Here is a 20760-nt window from a genome sequence, read left to right as displayed (position 1 = left end):
CATCCCCACCTCCATCTCTCAGGCGGTCGACAAGGATCTGACGCCAGCCCCAGAGATTGGACTTGTAGACATTTATTTTCTACATATTGTTCTGTATCTGCACGCTTGACACCTTCCATTTACATATGCATTCACTCGCCATTTGCTGTAAATAGTTATATCTGTATATATGTCGTATATGCTCTAAGCAACCGACAATTTTGTTTTTAAAAAGGGGGATGTCATAATATGCACTCATGCACATAACGAGATAAAGACAGGCAGTGACAGACACCCAGGTTAGCCAACCAACACACAGGACAGAACACAACCAATTACCAGACAGAAAACTAGAGAGGGGGGCTTCCTACTATAAAACACACAAGGCATCTCTGCCTCTTTCCACTGGTGACAAGTGTAGTGACAGTCAGGGTATATATATCATTTAGCACCTTCTACACGTGGCTCAGAGCTAGTCTGGTCTAGTTAGTTAGAGTTAGCACACTTAGAGTAGTAGAGTGTCAACCCACAGCAAGCTGTGTGCATTGTTACAGAAGTTAAATAAATCTTATTGAACCAACGTCCAAGTTTGGTGTCTGCTTTCCAATACAACTGCATCCAGTTGCAGTCCGTGTTACCCCAGGGTGAATAACACGACAGCCAAGTTCTTTTATAGGAAATTGCTTAACTTGAAAACATAGTTACCGTATTAAAAGTTCTGTCTGTTTCTTCCCATGGCATCCACAAATGTGTCTTCATTTACAATACCTTAAATCCTCCAGGCAAAGCATAAATATCAAATTACTACTTGATTAAACATGCAGGCAAACCTCTGCAAGAGCACTCTCTGCAAGCACATCAGTACAGCACGTCTTTAATGTCAAACCATGTCACATGCAACTGCTTAGAATTTGTTTTACGGCTCCCTCTTGATAACAAGGTGTTATGCATGTGCTCTTAAACCTAATCTTATGATTTGTCTAAGTGCTGCTTGAGTGGGAGGTTTATGCATCTGAGAAACTCTCAGGATTGAGGTAGCCCTGGTCTTCCCAGAGTGCAAAAGTAGACAGGCCCTGCATGCTTTCTAACATGAATAAAACCTTTTAAAAAAAATATTTTTATTTGCTTTTTAACATCAAGTCCTGCAATATCACACTGATTTCCTGCCTCACAATTTTTGATGTTTGCCATACCAGAGATTATGTTAACACACGGATGCTGGGTATATGTACAGAGACATACTTCTAGCTATGTTTAAACCTGATCCGAAAATATTTTTTTAAAAATGAATTTAGAGTATCTAATTATTTTTTTCTTTTTTTATAAATTTAGAGTACCCAATTATTTTTTTCCCAATTAAGGGGCAATTTAGCATGGCCAATCCACCTAACCTGCACGTCTTTGGGTTGTGGGGGTGAAACCCACGCAGACACGGGGAGATTGTGCAAACTCCACACAGACAGTGACCCAGGGCTGGGATTCGAACCGGGTCCTCAGCGCCATAGGCAGCAGTGCTAACCACTGCGCCACCGTGCTGCCTTGATCTGAAAATATAAGCACAGATGCGAATACCAACATGAAAAATGGGCTTACTGTTCATTCTGAAAAATTAGGAGAATTTAAAAGGGGTTTATTTCCTATTCTCAAGATATCGTGGCTGCATAAAAGTCTTTCCAGATTTTCTTCTTCCTTGTATATTTTGAAAATGTATTTTTTCTTTTGCATATTATTTCAATTTTGCGTTGATCTCTCTCACTGCCATCCTGGAGCAATGCGAATGCACTGCAAACCATAAGTCATAAAGGTAGGTTTTAAGGAGAGTCTTACAGAAGGAGAGAGAGAGAGAGAGAGAGAGAGAAGTGTAGGGAGGGCTTTCTGGAACTTAGGGCCTATGCAGCTGAAGACAGTTGCCAATGATGGAGTGATGAAACTGAGGAAAGCCCAAGAGGCCAAAATTGGAGGAGTGCAGATATCTCAGAGGGTTGTATGTTTGAAAGACATTGCAGGGTAGGACAAGGAGTGATTTGAAAACACAAATGAGAATCGAGGCATTGAGGCCAACACAAGTCAGTGAGCACAGGGGCGATGGGTAAAGATGGCAGCGATGTTAAAAAGACAGATCAACGGGAAGCATGAGAGAAAACAATATGTGGGTGGGTAGAATGATCATGCAGGGCTGGGAAGGTGAATTAGGTTTGATTGTACTAATGGGCGGTGGATTTTGATTTCTTGAATGGAAACACCTTTTAGTGATACAGAAGAGGCCAAGGCAAAAACTTCAAGAGTTGGGCAGAGTTTGTGATTCTCCGTTTCGGAGTCAAAGTGGTCATATTGGGAAAAGTTGTGGTTGGGATGGGGAAGTGGCAGTGTGGAACAGTACTGAACATTGTCACAAAGGTCTGGATTTTTACAATAACAGATAACCTCTTCCTCTTGCAAAATAGGTGGAACAGGCCCAAATCTGGATGTCCTGCCTGTGAACACGGCACCTACCATTTTCACAGGGGCGGGCATGTGCATTTTGCAGGGCGGCTCCCCACAGAAATCAGCAAAATGTGATTTTGGTGTGACAGATGTCTGAAACCCAACATACGCAGATTAGACGTGGTAGGAGCAGATCTGATCTTTGTAGATTCGTTTGGATAGCCAGGGTACTCAATTGGAGAGGTGATGAACCTCTTTGGATGTGGTTCCAGGACATCCTAAGGTGCACTTTGGAATTGCTAAAAGCTGGCATAAAGTGCGTAAAAGTGCCTGAACTCATAGAAACTGTGACGCTTATTGGAAATGTCAAAAACAGCCGTCAATAGCGTCAAATTGAATTATCAAAGGCAGCTGTCATGAGATGTAAAACGCCTGCACTTTAAAAAATGTTTGCTATTTTACTCTGTTGATATAAGCCTTTAGGACTGCCATTACTAGATTGGTGCTGCATGACTGATTTTACAACCTTCCAATATCACAGTAGGGTGCCTGTTATTTCACAGTTTGATTAATGGCTCAAAATGGTTATGGACTCTTCGAAGTGGGGCTATGAATTTCAACGCCTGTTTTTAATAACAATAATATTTATTGTCACAAGTGGGCTTACATTAACACTGCAACGAAGTCATGGTGAAAAATTCCTAGCCGCCATAGTCTGACCGAAGCCTGTTTAAAAGGGATTATGCAATTTAATAAAATGTTTGTTGTTATAAGGAATAACGGAGTTGAAGGAATGTAAATGTCGTAAAGGGGTTTTTATGAATGAGCGTGTTTTGTAAAATTAAAGTATGCAATAAACACTTGGAACTTTGGAGACACGGGGAGAATGTGCAAACTCCACATGGACAGGATCGAACCTGGGACCTCGGCGCTGTGAGTCTGCAGGGCTAACCCACTGCGCCGCCATGCTGGCCCACTTGGAACTTTATTTTGTTTAATTTCAGCGTGTGTCCCGAGGTCTGCCCATGATAGATACTAGGTGAGTCGGCATGGGCAATGGGTGGGTGGCATGGGTTAAAATAGGTAGGTACAGTGCAGCACGGTGGCGCAGTGGTTAGCACTGCTGCCTCACGGCGCCGAGGTCCCAGGTTCGGTCCCGGCTCTGGGTCACTGTGGAGTTTGCACATTTTCCCCGTGTCTGCGTGGGTCTCACCCCCACAACCCAAAGATGTGCCGGGTAGGTAGATTGGCCACGCTAAATTGCCCCTTAATTGGAAAAAATGAATTGGGTACTCTAAATTTTTAAAACAGTAGATGCTAAGTTGGCATAGGAGCTATAGAAGGCCATGGATGTGGGGTCATGGAGTGTACGAAGGCCACCTGGTGGACAAAGGGGCATGGATGGTGTAAGGGGGCATGAGTTGGCATGGATGGGGCATGGGATGTGCAGGGGTATCAAGGACTGTTTTATGTTTTTCTCGATTTAAACAAAAATGCGATATAGTGTTGATGTGTCAAAGCAGGCCTTCTGCCCAGCCTGTCTCCACAGCCAGCAGTCTCTACAGTCATTCTGGGGTTGCCTGATCCAACCTGCAGTTGAAGGGGGTAGCATAATGTTTCCAAGAGCTGTAAAGTTAGGGAATATTCTTGGTATTTCTGCCAGGAAGGTTTTTTAAAAAAATAATAATTACCTGCATTCAATTGCCACTGACAGCTCCTCCCCAGCCTCACTCAGCACTGCCAAATTTCTGCAAGTGGACCTAAAGTTGTTTATTTGGTCCCCTAGATTATAGAAGGGTCTTAAGCCTGGAAGATTCCATCCTCACTTTGAGGGACTGACGATGGCTAATCAGTTTTAGGAAGTCAGCAGTAAATACGACCCCAATTTCAGATTGGATGATTTTTGCAAGCCATTTGGCGCAGGATGTTGATCCAAAAACTGGCCTCATTGAAAGCTTAACCCTGATAAATTATGTTCAATTTCTATCCCTATCTGTTATGATAAATGTAAATAGTCGGTACGTCAATAGAAATGTCATCAGATGCTTTTATAGAACTTACTCATGCTCCTTCTTCCAGAAAAATATATTTCAATTTCATGGTAGTAGATTGGTCTTAGAAAGAATTTAATTTCAGTGCCTGCTGTCAGCGGCGTGCAGAGGGGGGGGCCGACGGTGCGCTGGCCCCGGGCAGCCGTTGGATGGGGGCAGCAGTGCGCCTGCGCACCGCGGTCGGCCGGTGCGCGCCTGCGCACCGCGGTCGGCCGGAGCGCGCCTGCGCACCGCGGTCGGCCGGAGCGCGCCTGCGCACCGCGGTCGGCCGGAGCGCGCCTGCGCACCGCGGTCGGCCGGAGCGCGCCTGCGCACCGCAGTCGGGTGGAGCTTTGCACTCGGCGGCTGGAGAGGGAACAGAAAGGGCGCGAATTCTCCAGAATCGACGGCAATGCCACCATGGGTGAGTTTTATTTATTCTTTATCTTTATATTTTGATCTATTTTAAAACTCTTCTCTGCACCCTCTCTGTAGCTGTCAACTTACTAAACTGTCGTGCCCAGAATTTGACATTTGGGCCAGGGGCACCCATTTGGGACAGAACCAGTATTTTATAAAGATTCATCATGGCCTCTTAACTTTTGCCCTCTTACCCTTTATACTTAAAGCCCAGGGCCCTATAAATGGGAGATTCTCAGAGACTTGACTGCAAGCTGCTGGAGCTCGGATCTTGAACAGAGCTTTTATATCTGGATTTGGGGACCCTTTATGCACTGGCATAGTGCAAAAACAGGCCCCACATGACCAGGGTTTTGTGAAGAAGAAGGGATCTGGAAATGTGTTGACTGTGAAAATTATATTTGTGGAAATTGGGTGAAGTAGTTTGATGAGACTTGGTGCTAAAGCTTTAGAGAAATGAAGATGGAATTTGATTTGAAGAAGTTCAACGTTTTGAAGGATATTGTGGCTGAAATGAAAGCGATACGTGCTGAATGAGCTGACCGAAATGTGTGAGATATGTCTTTGTATCTGCTATATGTGTAATTTATCGGTCATATTATTGCAATTTTCCTGTTAATTTATGTTTAATTTACGTTGATTTTGGTCAATTTCTATTGATTGCTAATATAAAAGTGAAGTCTTGTATATTGGTCTTAGTTGGGTTGTTTGTAGTTTGTTTCCACAAGGGTCATAACAGTATTTCCATGACGTTGCTGGTCTTATCCTTCTCCATGGGGGTTGCAGAGGAGGGAGGCACAACTTTCGAGACATAACATCTCACCCATTGCTGCAAAGCAAAATGACTGAAGAAGAGAACAATATCCCTAGAATCCCAGCGCTAAGGGGAAATTGACTAACTCTTACAGCGCAATTTAACCTCAGGCAGCCGTCCTATGCCTTAAAGATGACCTAGAGGCAGCTTGGGGCCTGTCGTGAAGGTGAGTGAGTGCCTTTAAATTTGCTTACCTTTCACCGGGAGCAGGGTTTGAGGGAATATCAGGTAAGCTCTTCGTTTCTTTTTCTTCTTCTTGTTTTTTTTTAAATCTAGAGGTGATGTCAGGGAAGGCAGTACAATGCTCCTCCTGCAGAATGTTTGAGGTGAGGGACGCCGTCAGTGTCCCTGCTGATTTCATCTGTGGGAAGTGCACCCAACTCCAGCTCCTCAAAAACCGTGTTAGGGACCTGGAGCTTGAGCTGGATGAACTTCGGATCATTCGGGAGGCAGAGGGGGCCATAGATAGGAGATTCAGGGAAGTAGTTACACCAAAGACTGGAGATAGATGGGTAACTGTAAGAGGGACTGGGAAGAAGCAGTCAGTGCAGGGACCCCCTGCGGTCGTTCCCCTGAGTAACAAGTATACCGTTTTGGATACTTGTGGGGGGGACGACTTACCAGGGGTAAGCCATGGGGTACGGGCCTCTGGCACGGAGTCTGTCCCTGTTGCTCAGAAGGGAAGGGGGGAAAGGAGTAGAACATTAGTAATTGGGGACTCAATAGTCAGGGGCACAGATAGGAGATTTTGTGGGAGCGAGAGAGACTCACGTTTGGTATGTTGCCTCCCAGGTGCAAGGGTACGTGATGTCTCGGATCGTGTTTTCCGGGTCCTTAAGGGGGAGGGGGAGCAGCCCCAAGTCGTAGTCCACTTTGGCACTAACGACATAGGTAGGAAAGGGGACAAGGATATCAGGTAGGCCTTTAGGGAGCTAGGATGGAAGCTCAGAGCGAGAACAAACAGAGTTGTTATCTCTGGGTTGTTGCCCGTGCCACGTGATAGTGAGATAAGGAATAGGGAGAGAGAGCAATTAAACACGTGGCTACAGGGATGGTGCAGGCGGGAGGGATTCAGATTTCTGGATAACTGGGGCTCTTTCTGGGGAAGGTGGGACCTCTATAGACAGGATGGTCTACATCTGAACCTGAGGGGCACCAATATCCTGGGGGGGAGATTTGTTAGTGCTCTTTGGGGGGGGTTTAAACTAATTCAGCAGGGGCATGGGAACCTGGATTGTAGTTTTGGGGTACGGGAGATTGAGAGTATAGAGGTCAGGAGCACAGATTTGACTTCGCAGGAGGGTGCCAGTGTTCAGGTAGGTGGTTTGAAGTGTGTCTACTTCAATGCCAGGAGTATACGAAATAAGGTAGGCGAACTGGCAGCATGGGCTGGTACCTGGGACTTCGATGTTGTGGCCATTTCAGAGACATGGATAGAGCAGGGACAAGAATGGTTGTTGCAGGTTCCGGGGTTTAGGTGTTTTAGTAAGGTCAGAGAAGGGGGCAAAAGAGGGGGAGGTGTGGCGCTGCTTGTCAAGGACAGTATTACAGTGGCGGAAAGGATGCTAGATGGGGACTCTTCTTCCGAGGTAATATGGGCTGAGGTTAGAAACAGGAAAGGAGAGGTCACCCTGTTGGGAGTTTTCTATAGGCCACCTAATAGTTCTAGGGATGTAGAGGAAAGGATGGCGAAGATGATTCTGGAAAAGAGCGAAAGTAACAGGGTAGTTGTTATGGGAGACTTTAACTTTCCAAATATTGACTGGAAAAGATATAGTTCGAGTACATTAGATGGGTCGTTCTTTGTACAATGTGTGCAGGAGGGTTTCCTGACACAATATGCTGACAGGCCAACAAGAGGCGAGGCCACATTGGATTTGGTTTTGGGTAATGAACCAGGCCAGGTGTTAGATCTGGAGGTAGGTGAGCACTTTGGAAACAGTGACCACAATTCGGTGACCTTTACGTTAGTGATGGAGAGGGATAAGTATACCCCGCAGGGCAAGAGTTATAGCTGGGGGAAGGGCAATTATGATGCCATTAGACATGACTTAGGATGTGTAGGTTGGAGAAGTAGGCTGCAAGGGTTGGGCACACTGGATATGTGGAGCTTGTTCAAGGAACAGCTGTTGCATGTTCTTGATAAGTACGTACCAGTCAGGCAGGGAGGAAGGGGTTGAGCGAGGGAACCGTGGTTTACCAAATAAGTGGAATCTCTTGTTAAGAGGAAGAAGGAGGCCTATGTGAAGATGAGGCGTGAAGTTTCAGTTGGGGCGCTTGATACTTACAAGGAAGCGAGGAAGGATCTAAAGAGAGAGCTAAGACGAGCAAGGAGGGGACATGAGAAGTCTTTGGCAGGTAGGATCAAGGAAAACCCAAAAGCTTTCTATAGGTATGTCAGGAATAAAAGAATGACTAGGGTAAGAGTAGGGCCAGTCAAGGACAGTGGTGGGAAGTTGTGTGTGGAGGCTGAGGAGATAAGCGAGATACTAAATGAATACTTTTCGTCAGTATTCACTCAGGAAAAAGATAATATTGTGGAGGAGAATGCTGAGACCCAGGCTATTAGAATAGATGGCATTGAGGTGCGTAGGGAAGAAGTGTTGGCAATTCTGGACAAGGTGAAAATAGATAAGTCCCCGGGGCCTGATGGGATTTATCTTAGGATTCTCTGGGAAGCCAGGGAAGAGATTGCTGAGCCTTTGGCTTTGATTTTTAGGTCATCATTGGCTACAGGAATAGTGCCAGAGGACTGGAGGATAGCAAATGTGGTCCCTTTGTTCAAGAAGGGGAGTAGAGATAACCCCGGTAACTAGGCCGGTGAGCCTAACGTCTGTGGTGGGTAAAGTCTTGGAGAGGATTATAAAAGATACAATTTATAATCATCTAGATAGGAATAATATGATTAGGGATAGTCAGCATGGTTTTGTGAAGGGTAGGTCATGCCTCACAAACCTTATCGAGTTCTTTGAGAAGGTGACTGAACAGGTAGACGAGGGTAGAGCAGTTGATGTGGTGTATATGGATTTCAGTAAAGCGTTTGATAAGGTTCCCCACGGTCGGCTATTGCAGAAAATACGGAGGCTGGGGATTGAGGGTGATTTAGAGATGTGGATCAGAAATTGGCTCGTTGAAAGAAGACAGAGAGTGGTAGTTGATGGGAAATGTTCAGAATGGAGTTCAGTTACGAGTGGCGTACCACAAGGATCTGTTCTGGGGCCGTTGCTGTTTGTCATTTTTATAAATGACCTAGAGGAGGGCGCAGAAGGATGGGTGAGTAAATTTGCAGACGACACTAAAGTCGGTGGAGTTGTAGACAGTGCGGAAGGATGTTGCAGGTTACAGAGGGACATAGATAAGCTGCAGAGCTGGGCTGAGAGGTGGCAAATGGAGTTTAATGTGGAGAAGTGTGAGGTGATTCACTTTGGAAAGAATAACAGGAATGCGGAATATTTGGCTAATGGTAAAATTCTTGGTAGTGTGGATGAGCAGAGGGATCTCGGTGTCCATGTACATAGATCCCTGAAAGTTGCCACCCAGGTTGATAGGGTTGTGAAGAAGGCCTATGGTGTGTTGGCCTTTATTGGTAGAGGGATTGAGTTCCGGAGCCATGAGGTCATGTTGCAGTTGCACAAAACTCTAGTACGGCCGCATTTGGAGTATTGCGCACAGTTCTGGTCGCCTCATTATAAGAAGGACGTGGAAGCTTTGGAACGGGTGCAGAGGAGATTTACCAGGATGTTGCCTGGTATGGAGGGAAAATCTTATGAGGAAAGGCTGATGGACTTGAGGTTGTTTTCGTTAGAGAGAAGAAGGTTAAGAGGTGACTTAATAGAGGCATACAAAATGATCAGAGGGTTAGATAGGGTGGACAGCGAGAGCCTTCTCCCACGGATGGAGGTGGCTAGCACGAGGGGACATAGCCTTAAATTGAGGGGTAATAGATATAGGACAGAGGTCAGAGGTGGGTTTTTTACGCAAAGAGTGGTGAGGCCGTGGAATGCCCTACCTGCAACAGTAGTGAACTCGCCAACATTGAGGGCATTTAAAAGTTTATTGGATAAGCATATGGATGATAAGGGCATAGTGTAGGTTAGATGGCCTTTAGTTTTTTTCCATGTCGGTGCAACATCGAGGGCCGAAGGGCCTGTACTGCGCTGTATCGTTCTATGTTCTAAAGATAAAGAGGTCAGTGAATAGCTCTAGAACGGGTGCAACTATGTTTTCTATAGGTTTTTTGGTGATATTTAATGAAATATTTACGTGGGGCTTTGGGGCAGATAATCAAGATTTGCCCCGGGCATCACCAGACCTCTGCACGCCATTGCCTGCTGTTCAGTTGAATTGAGAAATGCGTTTTATCTAGCTGTTGCACCATCCGGTGCTCTTTACTCTGCTGAATTTTTGGCTCAGTGCCATTAAGTACCAAATCTGATGGAGAACAACCAGCTATTGAGGGAAACAACAGGAACAATAGTGACTATTTTTCCTTTGGCTCCAAAGTGAAGCCAAAACTTTCAGCGGAAATGTTTTCTTATTTTTGTTTTAAGCTTGTTTAGGCCCATTTCTGGCTATTCACTTTGACCTGGGTTGGTGCCATCAATTACCATGACAATCAGTGGGAGTAAGGAGCATTACAATGATGCCAATGCCAAAAACCAAGGTGCTCACTGAGCAGTGAATTCCAGAATTGGAGCAGCAATTGTGCTGCCCGGATCACTGGGGAACCATAAAAAAGTGATCATGTGCTTCATGATTCATGTGAGAAACAATCAGCATGCAGGAGACCAACCTACCCATCATATCTGTCCTTGCTAACCAGAATTGGCCCCTTCCCCAATGCCATAAATTTAAAATTCTTGCCCTTGAGTTTTAGTCACTTCACGTCCAATACCTACTTTATCAACACAATATCCTATGGGTCTACATTACCCCTAATATGAATGCTTCATTGATTTGAATTGGCATTCTGTGCATCTCCCTCCATTTGCTCCATTGTTTACTGGAAGCACTCCAAAGCATTGCAATGGACCCATTGGGAGAACAAGTTGCCTGTTTGCCAGTGGCCTCCAGCAGTCCTATTAAGAGCAGCTAATTAGGCTGCTCTGGGCCCAGTTCAGCCTAGCTATTGCCAAGTTTACCATTCAATTCTGAAAACAGGCCGTTGGCATCCCTTTAACATATTCATGGAACCTAATGCTCATTTCAGCTGATTGCTCCAGGCGCAAGATTGTTAGCTGCCATGTTGGAGTGATAGAGCGCAAGGAAGTTGCAGTTGGAAAATGGTCCACCTACCTCCAATTTTCATCCAAAAATAGGAAAAACAAAGTCCAATTCCTGCTGCCTGTGATCACCTTTTGTGGTGTCTACTCTTAAGTAAACATCTGCCTGGTTTCACTGAAAGCCCTTTCATTTTTGTTTATAAATTTAGAGTACCCAATTCATTTTTTCCAATTAAGGGGCAATTTAGCGTGGCCAATCCTCCTAGACTGCACATTTTTTTTGGGTTGTGGGGGCGAAACCCACGCAAACACGGGGAGAATGTGCAAACTCCACATGGACAGTGACCCAGAGCCGGGATCACACCTGGGACCTCAGCGCCATGAGGCCGCAGTGCTGACCCACTGCGCCACCATGCTGGTAGCCCTTTCATGATACTTCGTTGAAATGTTACATTGTTGAAGATACCATCTACTGACTGTGATGCAAAATGAAAACCTCTTTAACATTGGTGCATTACAAATATTATGTGGTCTCTCCAGAATAGGAGAGTTTGTCCTGTGTCCTGGCCAACATTGTTTCCTCAACCAATATCACCAAATTAGATTATCTGTCCATTCAGTTGGCATTTGGAGGTTCTTACTGTTCATCAACTGACAAGTTTCACCAGCTAATACGAATTTTTGTAAATAAAAATGTTTCTACCTTTATTTTTAAGATGGTTTTCTGTCTTTCAGTTGAAACCATCCAAGAAATTGACTTCTCACAGCCATGAACAAAGCATTATCATCTATTTTTGAATTGTCATTGCACTAGTTTGGAAGACTTGACAATAAGTAAATGCTCACGCCAGCAGGGGATTTGACCAGTAATGACCATTAAACAGGATGGTGATTGTCATGGATAGATGCTGCCAATATTCAGCAATGATCTCTGATGGTTTGTAAAAAGAGTTTGGAGATGAAAAGAGGCTGTGGTCTTTAGAATCTGGTAATGATCAAACATTTAAAAAAAAATTTAGAGTACCCAATTTGTTTTTTCCAATTAAGGGGCAATTTAGCATGGCCAATCCACCTACCCTGCACATCTTTGGGTTGTTGGGGTGAGACTTACGCAGACACATGGAGAATGTGCAAACTCCACACGGACAGTGACCTGGGGCCGGGATCGAAGCCGGGTCCTCGGCGCCGTGAGGAAGCAAGACTAATCTACTGTGCCACCGTGCTGCCCTGTAATGATCAAACATGATGGGCGGGTTTCTCGGTCCGCGGCACGCTGTCGGGATTCTCAGTTTCGCCGGCTGGTCAATGGGGTTTCCCATTGTGGGGCAGCCCCACACCATCGTGAAACCCCCGGGCTGCCGGCCAAACGGAGAATCCCGACGGCAGAGAATTCAGCCCGACTTTTATGCATATAGAATCATAGAATCTCTACAGTACAGAAGGAGGCCATTCGGCCAATCGAGTCTCACCGACCCTCCGAAAGACCATCCTAACTAGTCCATTCCCCTCACCCTATGCCCACAACCCCACCTAACTTAGTGGTTTTCTTCTATTTTGAGGATGGGTGCGTAGAGTAAAAGCTTTCAATTTGGCAGTTCCTAGGAGGAAAAATAGTCAAGATAACATTTTCTCACATTTTATTTCTAAGATAGAGAAGGAAATCTCAGTGGGGGGGGGGGGCAACCCAACTCAACCCTAGCCTGGCAGCCCTCGCCCATTGCGCCCAGAATACTACCCAGGGCCGGTTTTAAGCCTATTTGACCAATTTCATCAAATTGGGCCCCGCACCTTAAGGGGGCCCCGCGCCAGCGGCGACAGAGTTACCGTTTGAAGCCTTTTCTGTATTCTAAGAGGAACTATAGGGTAGTTTTTACTTTTGGGGAACGCACCGCATTACCGTCGACAAATCCTTCAGCCCTGCGCCGCCAAATCCTTCCACCCGGGTAAGTAAGTTTCAAAATTTTAGTATATCAAGCATTTAATGTTTTTTTTGGTTAAAGACGAGCATACTACACGAAATATAAACATACATAAATTTTTACTTTTGTAGAGTAGGGGCCCCGCCATCACTTTTCTAATTGGGCCCGCAATTCCTAGCACCGGCCCTGATACTACCCCCCACTGATTCCCCTCCCCCTGCTCAAACACTATCCCAGTGCAAACCACAACACCAACATTTAAAAACTAAAACTAAAGCAAAGAGCAACCACCCATCCCCCACAAAAGTACACAGGACAATGGCCCCCAATGCTCCAAAGGTCAATTTCCTTCTTCTCCTGCCAGTCCATTGCCCTCAAAAACTCCACGACTTCCTCTGGCGTCCCAAAATAAAATTCACAACCATTGTAGATCACCCAGAGGCGAGCAGAGTACAGCATCCTAAATTTCACCCCCTTCTTTTTTTTTTTTTTTTATAAATTTAGATTAGCCAATTATTTTTTCCAATTAAGGGGCAATTTAGCGCGGCCAATCCACCTACTCTGCACATTTTTGGGTTGTGGGGGCGAAACCCACGCAGACACGGGGAGAACGTGCAAACTCCACACGGACAGTGACCCAGAGCCGGGATCGAACCTGGGACCTCAGCGCCGTGAGGCGGTTATGCTAACCACCAGGCCACCGTGCTGCCCTCTTTCACCCCCTTCTTAAAGAGCGCAGCTTTCACCTTGTTGAACCTTGCTGTCCTCTTGGCCAGCTCCACACCCAGGTCCTGGTACACTCTGAAGGTCCCAGGTACATCGTCTCATCTGCCTGGCCCACCTCAGGTTCCGCTCCTTGTCTAAAAACCGATGCAGCCGCACCACCATTGCCCTCGGCTGCTCAATATCCTGCGGCTTCCTCATCAGCGCATGGTCCATCTCCAGGGGCCATTCAAAGGCCCCCTCTCCCAACAACTTCTGGAACATCCTGGCCATGTATGAGCCCGGATCCGCTCCCTCGCTGCCCTCCGGCAGCCTCACGATCCTCAGGTTCTGTCTCAGGGACTGGTTCTCCAAATCCTCCACCTTCTCCTGTAGCCGCCTCTGAATATCCTGCACCACCCCCATCTCGGCTGCTATGAACTGAGCTGCTACCTACAATATCTTCTGACAGAACCTATCAAGGCATGAAAGGACATACAAACAACGATGGACCAAGTCCAAGGATGTGCAGGTTAGGTGAATTGGCCATGATCAATGTGCAAGGTTACAGGGATAGGGTGGGGTAGTGGGTCTAGTTAGGGTGCTCTTTCAGAGGGTCAGTGCAGATTCAATGGGCTGAATGGCCTCTTTCTGCATTGTAGGGATTCTATGAATGGTTAAAGACATTCTGGTCTGTCATGCACCATTGCTACACCTTGTGTAGTACAATATATACACTCTTCACCCCACCGAAAATCATGCATCCTCTTAAGGAGAGAAGACAGAAGAAGCGGCAGCTCCTTGAATAGGACTGAGAGGTAAGGAGACAGATCCCATTACAAGAGGTAATTTCTGGTTCTGCTGGGATTGCGACGTGGCTTCTTGAAAATATTTTACAGCTTCCAACTAACATACATGTTTTCCATCACAATGATTTTATTGATTTCCAGAGTACAATAATATCAAATACTCTGACTAGGATGGTAAAGCAGTGCTGCTTAAAATTAAGTACTATGAAAACATTTATGGACTTTCACAATGCATATTTGTGTTACAGCTATAAAATACAACTTGAATTTAGATAAATCTTTTTGAAGAGTCTTCAAGTCAGTTAATTGCCAATTCTAATCAATTCTTCTGGAGCTACATTAGAGGTATTTTAAATGCGATTGATCTAAATAAAAATGCCTGATCGTTAAGGAAGAATTAACAATTAGCTCTTACCAACTTCAACTGTGATTGATTCCGCATCAATCTCATTAGCTTTCTTCTTAGCCACTTCAGCCATTGCCAGCTCACCCTTATCCAAAGCCACATAATAGATGTCCTTTAGAATGCAAAAGGAAAAAGTGAGATCAGTAATCTCAAAGGCTATTTACTATACTTGGTTTTAATTCACACAGGCAAAATGGATTTGAAAACTGTACTTTTCTAAAATAATGCAAACTTAGGAAGACAGGTTCAGTAAAATCTTATGTGACATTACTATCATATCCTAATTACCCTTGAGAAGGTGCTGGTGAACCAATTGGAGGGTATTCCATCATGAGACTTTTTAAATTCCAGATTTTTATTGAATACAAATTTTTGACATGGTGGGATTTGAACTCAGGGCCGGGAGTGTTGCCTTCCACCATCTTCCCAAACATCTCCGCAAAATACTCTGTTGGAGTTGGGCCTCTATGCCCTCTCGTAGCCCCACAATTCGGATATTTTGTCACCTGAAACGATTCTCCAAATCGTTCACTTTGGCCGTCAGCGTTTTATTCGCATTTCCATCAGAGACATCTCCACTTCCAGAGAGGTAATCTGGTCACTATGCCTCGAAAGGGCCACCTCCAAGACTTCTAAATGGCTCCATGTGCTTTTACCATTTTGTCGGTCCTCTCCAATGCCAAACGAATGGAAGCCAAGGCCTCTTCCATCAATTCATGGAGATCCCCTGATACAACCCGCCAGTGTTTGTCAAATTCTGTCGCCAAGGTGCTGCATCTCAGCCGTTAGTGGAGTTGTCGGAATCACAGAGGCTGCCTCTGCCATCTTTTCCACTGAGAACAAAAAAGACCATTCTAGGCAGGAATCAGGAATAACCCCGCTATCTTAACAGCACTCTTTTTTTCCCCGGCCCCTTTTGGGGAACGCACCACCGAGGCCACACTTTGACGCATATCCTGCACCGAGGAAGAGCTGCCACAAGTGGAGCTCCTCAGTGCAGGAAGAGATCGGGGGGCCCGATCTCTCGACCTCCGAACACTCCAGACTCACCTGTTGGGGCATCCTCGAGTCCCCCCACAGTGCACCACCAGGCCTGATCCCCGGCACAGACAAAATGCCATCCTGGCACCTTGTCACTGTCAGCCTGGAATCCTGGAAGTGTCCCTGCCAGCCTAGCAGAGCAATATGGGCACACTTGCAGTGCCAGGATGGCACCTGTGGCACTGCCAGGGTGCCAGGCTGGCCAGAGGCCAACCACCCAGAGGCCTCTGATCGCCTGGCAGTCCCCCCTCCTTCCCAAGTGCCGTTCTGCCAGGTCCCCGCTTGTGGGGACCAGTACTAATTGGCGCTCAGCTGGTGCCTCATCGGCGAGGCCGATAGATGCTGGGTGGCCATTCGATCCGGCGTCAGCACAGCTAAGTGCGTTTTTAAACTCACTTAACCGTGTGAGACTGGGTCCTGCCCATTGTGGGGGGGATCCAAAGAATGACATCTCACGAGATTTGGGTAGTCCTGGAATCCTGGAAGTGCCCCGCCAGCCTAGCAGAGCAATATGGGCACACTTGCAGTGCCAGGATGGCACCTAGGTGGCACTGCCAGGGTGCCAGGGCGTCAGGCATAACAGCTGTCAGGAATCCTAGGGGAGTTGTGCGAGGCTGGTGTTGATACATTTGAAGATGGTGCACAGGGCGCACCTGACGAGGTTGAAGATGAGTCGGTTGTTTGAAGGGGCGGAGGACATTTGTGAGCAGTGTGGGAGGTGGCCGGCCAACCATGTATATATGTTTTGGTCGTGCCTGACATTGAGGAGGTTCTGGGACTCCTTCTTCAGCACCATGTCGCCGATCTTGCAAATGGCCATATTTGGGGTGTTGGACATGCCGTAGCTGCAGTCAGAGGTGGGGGCAGATGTGTTAGCCTTCGCCTCACTGGTGGCTAGGAGGGGGGTCCTGTTGGGCTGGAGGTCAGCTTCTCCACCCTGTGTCTCGGCGTGGTTGGGGGACTTGATGGAGTTGCTGTGTTTGGAGAAAATTAAGTTCATCTTGAGGGAAGGAAGTGTTTCATAAGAGATGGCGCTTGCTTATTTCTCACTTTAAGGAAGTGGCTTCCATCAGCTATTAGAGGTGGGGTGGATTTAGTTTCTGGTTTATGGGTGTTGGTTGGTGGGGGGTTGCCTTTTTTATTTTTGTTTCCTTTGCCTGAAGTTTAGGTATAAAATGTTGAAAATTTAATAAAGATTTTAAAAAAAAGAATCCTGAGGGAGGCCTCTCCTGGGGTCTGGTGGCAACATCCCATCCCGATTCCGGAGGGGGACAGCCAGTAAATTGCACCCAATATTTCTTATCCACTCCCTAAAGAGGGACAGCTACAACCACCTTAGATAACTGAAGGCTTATGCCACTCGAATAAATTATAAAATCTTCTGCAGGTACTTTCCAAACAAGAAAACTGAAGTACAGACTCAAAGGCTTTGACACTTAACCCTTTATTTTGGTCCTCCCATTTAATTAGCTACAGAAGTAAAATTAACCTGCGCCGAAAATCTTGTGTGCAACCCAGCATGTGCTCCTTGTTTCCAGAGATCTTGCACCACAATGCCACAGTGAGGTTGGATGGACAAAGCTGATAGCACTTTCTTAAGTCTCACAGCATGGATCTTCTGTGCTAAAGCTTTGATTGTATATAAAAGCATGAAAAGAAAAAAGCTGTGTTTGGCAGGGGGGAGGGTAATCTGTGTAAGTGTCTGCTGTTACATAACAAAGACATTCTATAGGCTTTTCTGTAATTCTAGAAAAATGTTACTGTTAATTCTACAATGTTATAAAGTTCTCCTGGGTATCTCAAGGAAATAACTGGTTCAAAGAGAATACGGAGCAATCTTTGACAATTGTTCTGTGGCTATTTTTACAACCATCATTCAACAAAGTATAAAGTACTTCTGTCATTGTAACTACCTGCTCTCAAAGCTGTCCTGATGGCTTCTCACTTGGAAAGTAAGCCAGCTTGCTGTTGGTGTTGCAACACCAACACCTTGCTGTAATTTGAACGTTTGTTTTCCACCGTAATTGCTATTTGTTTTTGTTGATTTATTTATTGCCACTTTTCTCTCCAGGAGTTCTCTTGTATCACCTGCTTTTAAATTAAATAGATGGGCTAGAGATCTACTGCTTAGCACCTATCATGTCATCTTAAACCTAGCCACTAGTAGGCATGAAAGATTCAGCCTATGTCATTTATGGTTTAATTGGACCTCCTGGGCTGTGAGAAGGTCTTAAATTTTATTTTAAATGACATGGTGGAAATTAGCAACTTGCTGTGTGGATAAAAATAGGTATGAAGCTGCAGTACAATACATTACTGGCCTCCCATTCCATATGGGCTACATTATGTCATAATAAAAATGTATTTTAGTTCGGCACTTTCCCACATGCCAAAATCAAGACAGCAAAGATGAGGTTAGATAGGCAGTTGAAGGAAAGCGCTGGAAGATAACGGGGACAGGGCAGGTACATGAATTAAGACAAGTGTGAACAATAAACACTAATGTTTGCCCAAATGGGCTGTTGTCTCTATGTTGTGGGTTCTTTGTAAATTCTGTAATAGAAAGGGGTTGACTGATAGTCAGGTCAAAGATCTGATTTTCTGAATCTTAGCCATAACTCAAGGCCTGATTACTTTCAATACGGATGCTATCCCAAAGAAATAGGAGCTTCATTATTCTATCTAAATTCAAATGAAGGCACATTTATTTTTTGTGTCATAAAACTGTGTAAAGAAGCTGCACTTTACAAGAGGAGCTGTTAACACGTTTTATCACATGGTGCAAGCCAACCTCCATCCGTACCACCACAGGCATTGCATTGCCAATAGTTGTCAAGGTTACTATGTCTTTCATTGTTTATGCCTTGGAACCCACCCACCCCCGCCTCCACTCCCCCCAGCCCGAACTTGAGTTGGTCAGCAGGGCACAGATATGAAATAGGCATACAGTACACTGTTCAGAAGACAAACCCAGCTCATTCCCCAGTTCATGGACAACCAGCAATTTGGAAATGTTTTTCAATTTTGCCAGGTGACAAGAGTCTAGAGGAGAATTGCTGGCCGCTTTGTGTAATAATCTGGGGCTAGTTTAGCACAGTGGACTAAACAGCTGGCTTGTAATGCAGAACAAGGCCAGCAACGTGGGTTCAATTCCCGTACCGGCCTCCCCGAACAGCCACCGGAATGTGGCGACTAGCGGCTTTTCGGAGTAACTTCATTGAAGCCTACTTGTGACAATAAGCGATTATTATTATTAATAGTAGTATTAATAACCCACAGTCTACTTGAACTATAAAGGTGTCCCTTCCCTACAATTACAGTTAATTTGTGACACAGAGCAATGTAGTTTAAGATTGTGATTCCCATGAATAGTTGGGGTGCTTTTGAGGCAAACAATGAGGCTCGTTATTGAGTCTGCCAAAGGAATACCATATAACCAAAGCTACCTTTTACAGTCATGGTTCATGGATCTCACCCAACTGAAAATACAAGTGAAGCACCGATACAGTGCAATGATTATCGGCAGAAGGATTATAGCAGAACAAAAACCTTTAACCATAGTGCTTTTCAGGGACATTATCAGACAAAAGTACACACCAATCCAAAAACAGAGATATTAAGAGGGTGAACACAGTTTAGACAGTGATGTATTTTAAGTAGGGCATAAAACATGAGGGAGGAGAGAAGGCAAAAAGATTTAGGATGAACAAAGGCCTAGATGGCTAAAATGGAAAAAAAAGGCAATAACAATAATGAGCTCAGATCCAGAGTGGCATCCAAAACGTGCTTGCAAATAAGACAGATTAAATTTAGGTTACATAGGCTTGGCAGACATTAGGAGGTATGTGCTGGATTTATGCAGAGGATATAATATAAGGTATTGACTTGTAGACAGTGTGGAACCAATGACCTGGTTCAGAGGCCATTGTGGTGAAAGGGTGCATCCAGGAGCTGTATGACATGCAGAGTATCTGCAACTGCATTGCTGAAGGCTGTCCAGTGGAGAGGGTTGAGAAGGAGTGGGGATTTGACAATCAACTAGATTAATTCAGTGGAAGCATGGTATGGCGCCTCATGTTAGCAATGGCCTCTTGTGTTGACAATGTACACCAGCACAAATGTATGCCAGCAGGGTGGCTTGAAATGTGAGATCAGTTTTGAAGATGAAGCTAGTCTGAGAGCAGCAGTGCGTAGATGAGCACACAAAATCAGGTGCTTAAGTGGTGGTGCAGTCGTACTGTCACAGCAATAGTAATCCACATAGACCCAGTGCACTGCTCTGGAGACCTGAGCCGGGATTCTCCGATCCCACACCGGGGCGGAGAATCGCCCGGGGGGTGGGTGCAAGAATCGGCGAAAGCGGCTGATCACATGGAACGTGAGGGGGCTGAATGGGCCAGTCAAGAGGGCTCGCATGTTCGCGCATTTGAGGAGGTTGAAGGCAGACACGTGAGAGTGCTACAAGAGACACACCTGAGGGTAATCGATCAGACGAGACTGAGGAAGGGGTGGGTCGGGCAGGTATATCACTCGGGGCTAGACTCTAAAACTAGGGGGGTTGTGATCCTGATGAATAAGCGGGTGTCACTTGAGGTAGGGAATATAGTGGCGGACTCAGGGGGTAGGTATACCTTGGTGAGTGGGAAGCTGGAGGGGATGCCGGTGGTATTAGCGAATATCTACGTACCAAATTAGGACAACGTGGGGTTTATGAGGCAGGTGTTAGGGAAGATCCCAGACCTGGACTCGCATATGGGGGGGGAGACTTCAATACAGTTACTGATCAGACGTTGGATCGGTCAAGTTCAAGGACAGGGAGGGTGCCTGCCGTGGCGAAGGAACTAAAGGGGTTTATGGAACAGATGGAGGGGGGGGGGGGGGGGGGGGTGTAGACCCATGGAGGTTCGGACGGCCAAGAGCGAAGGAGTTTTCTTTTTTTTCCCCACGTGCACAAAGTGTACTCCCAGATTGATTTTTTCATTTTAAACAGGGCT

At 45.7% G+C, this 20760-nt stretch overlaps 1 protein-coding gene across 3 annotated transcripts in view; it reads right to left on the bottom strand.

Annotated features, from left to right (window-relative positions):
• LOC119971744 (WD repeat containing planar cell polarity effector) overlaps positions 1 to 20760 on the bottom strand; it is a 248136-nt gene that overhangs the window by 80587 nt on the left and 146789 nt on the right. For all 3 annotated transcript variants that reach the window (XM_038807780.1, XM_038807770.1, XM_038807790.1), the window contains one exon: positions 14735 to 14837. In XM_038807780.1, coding sequence (XP_038663708.1) covers positions 14735 to 14837 — 103 coding nt within the window. The remainder of the gene's footprint in view (positions 1 to 14734; positions 14838 to 20760) is intronic.

The sequence above is a fragment of the Scyliorhinus canicula genome, chromosome 1, assembly GCF_902713615.1.
Source record: "Scyliorhinus canicula chromosome 1, sScyCan1.1, whole genome shotgun sequence".
NCBI lineage: Eukaryota > Metazoa > Chordata > Chondrichthyes > Carcharhiniformes > Scyliorhinidae > Scyliorhinus > Scyliorhinus canicula.
This window is presented reverse-complemented; position numbering and strand designations above follow the sequence as displayed.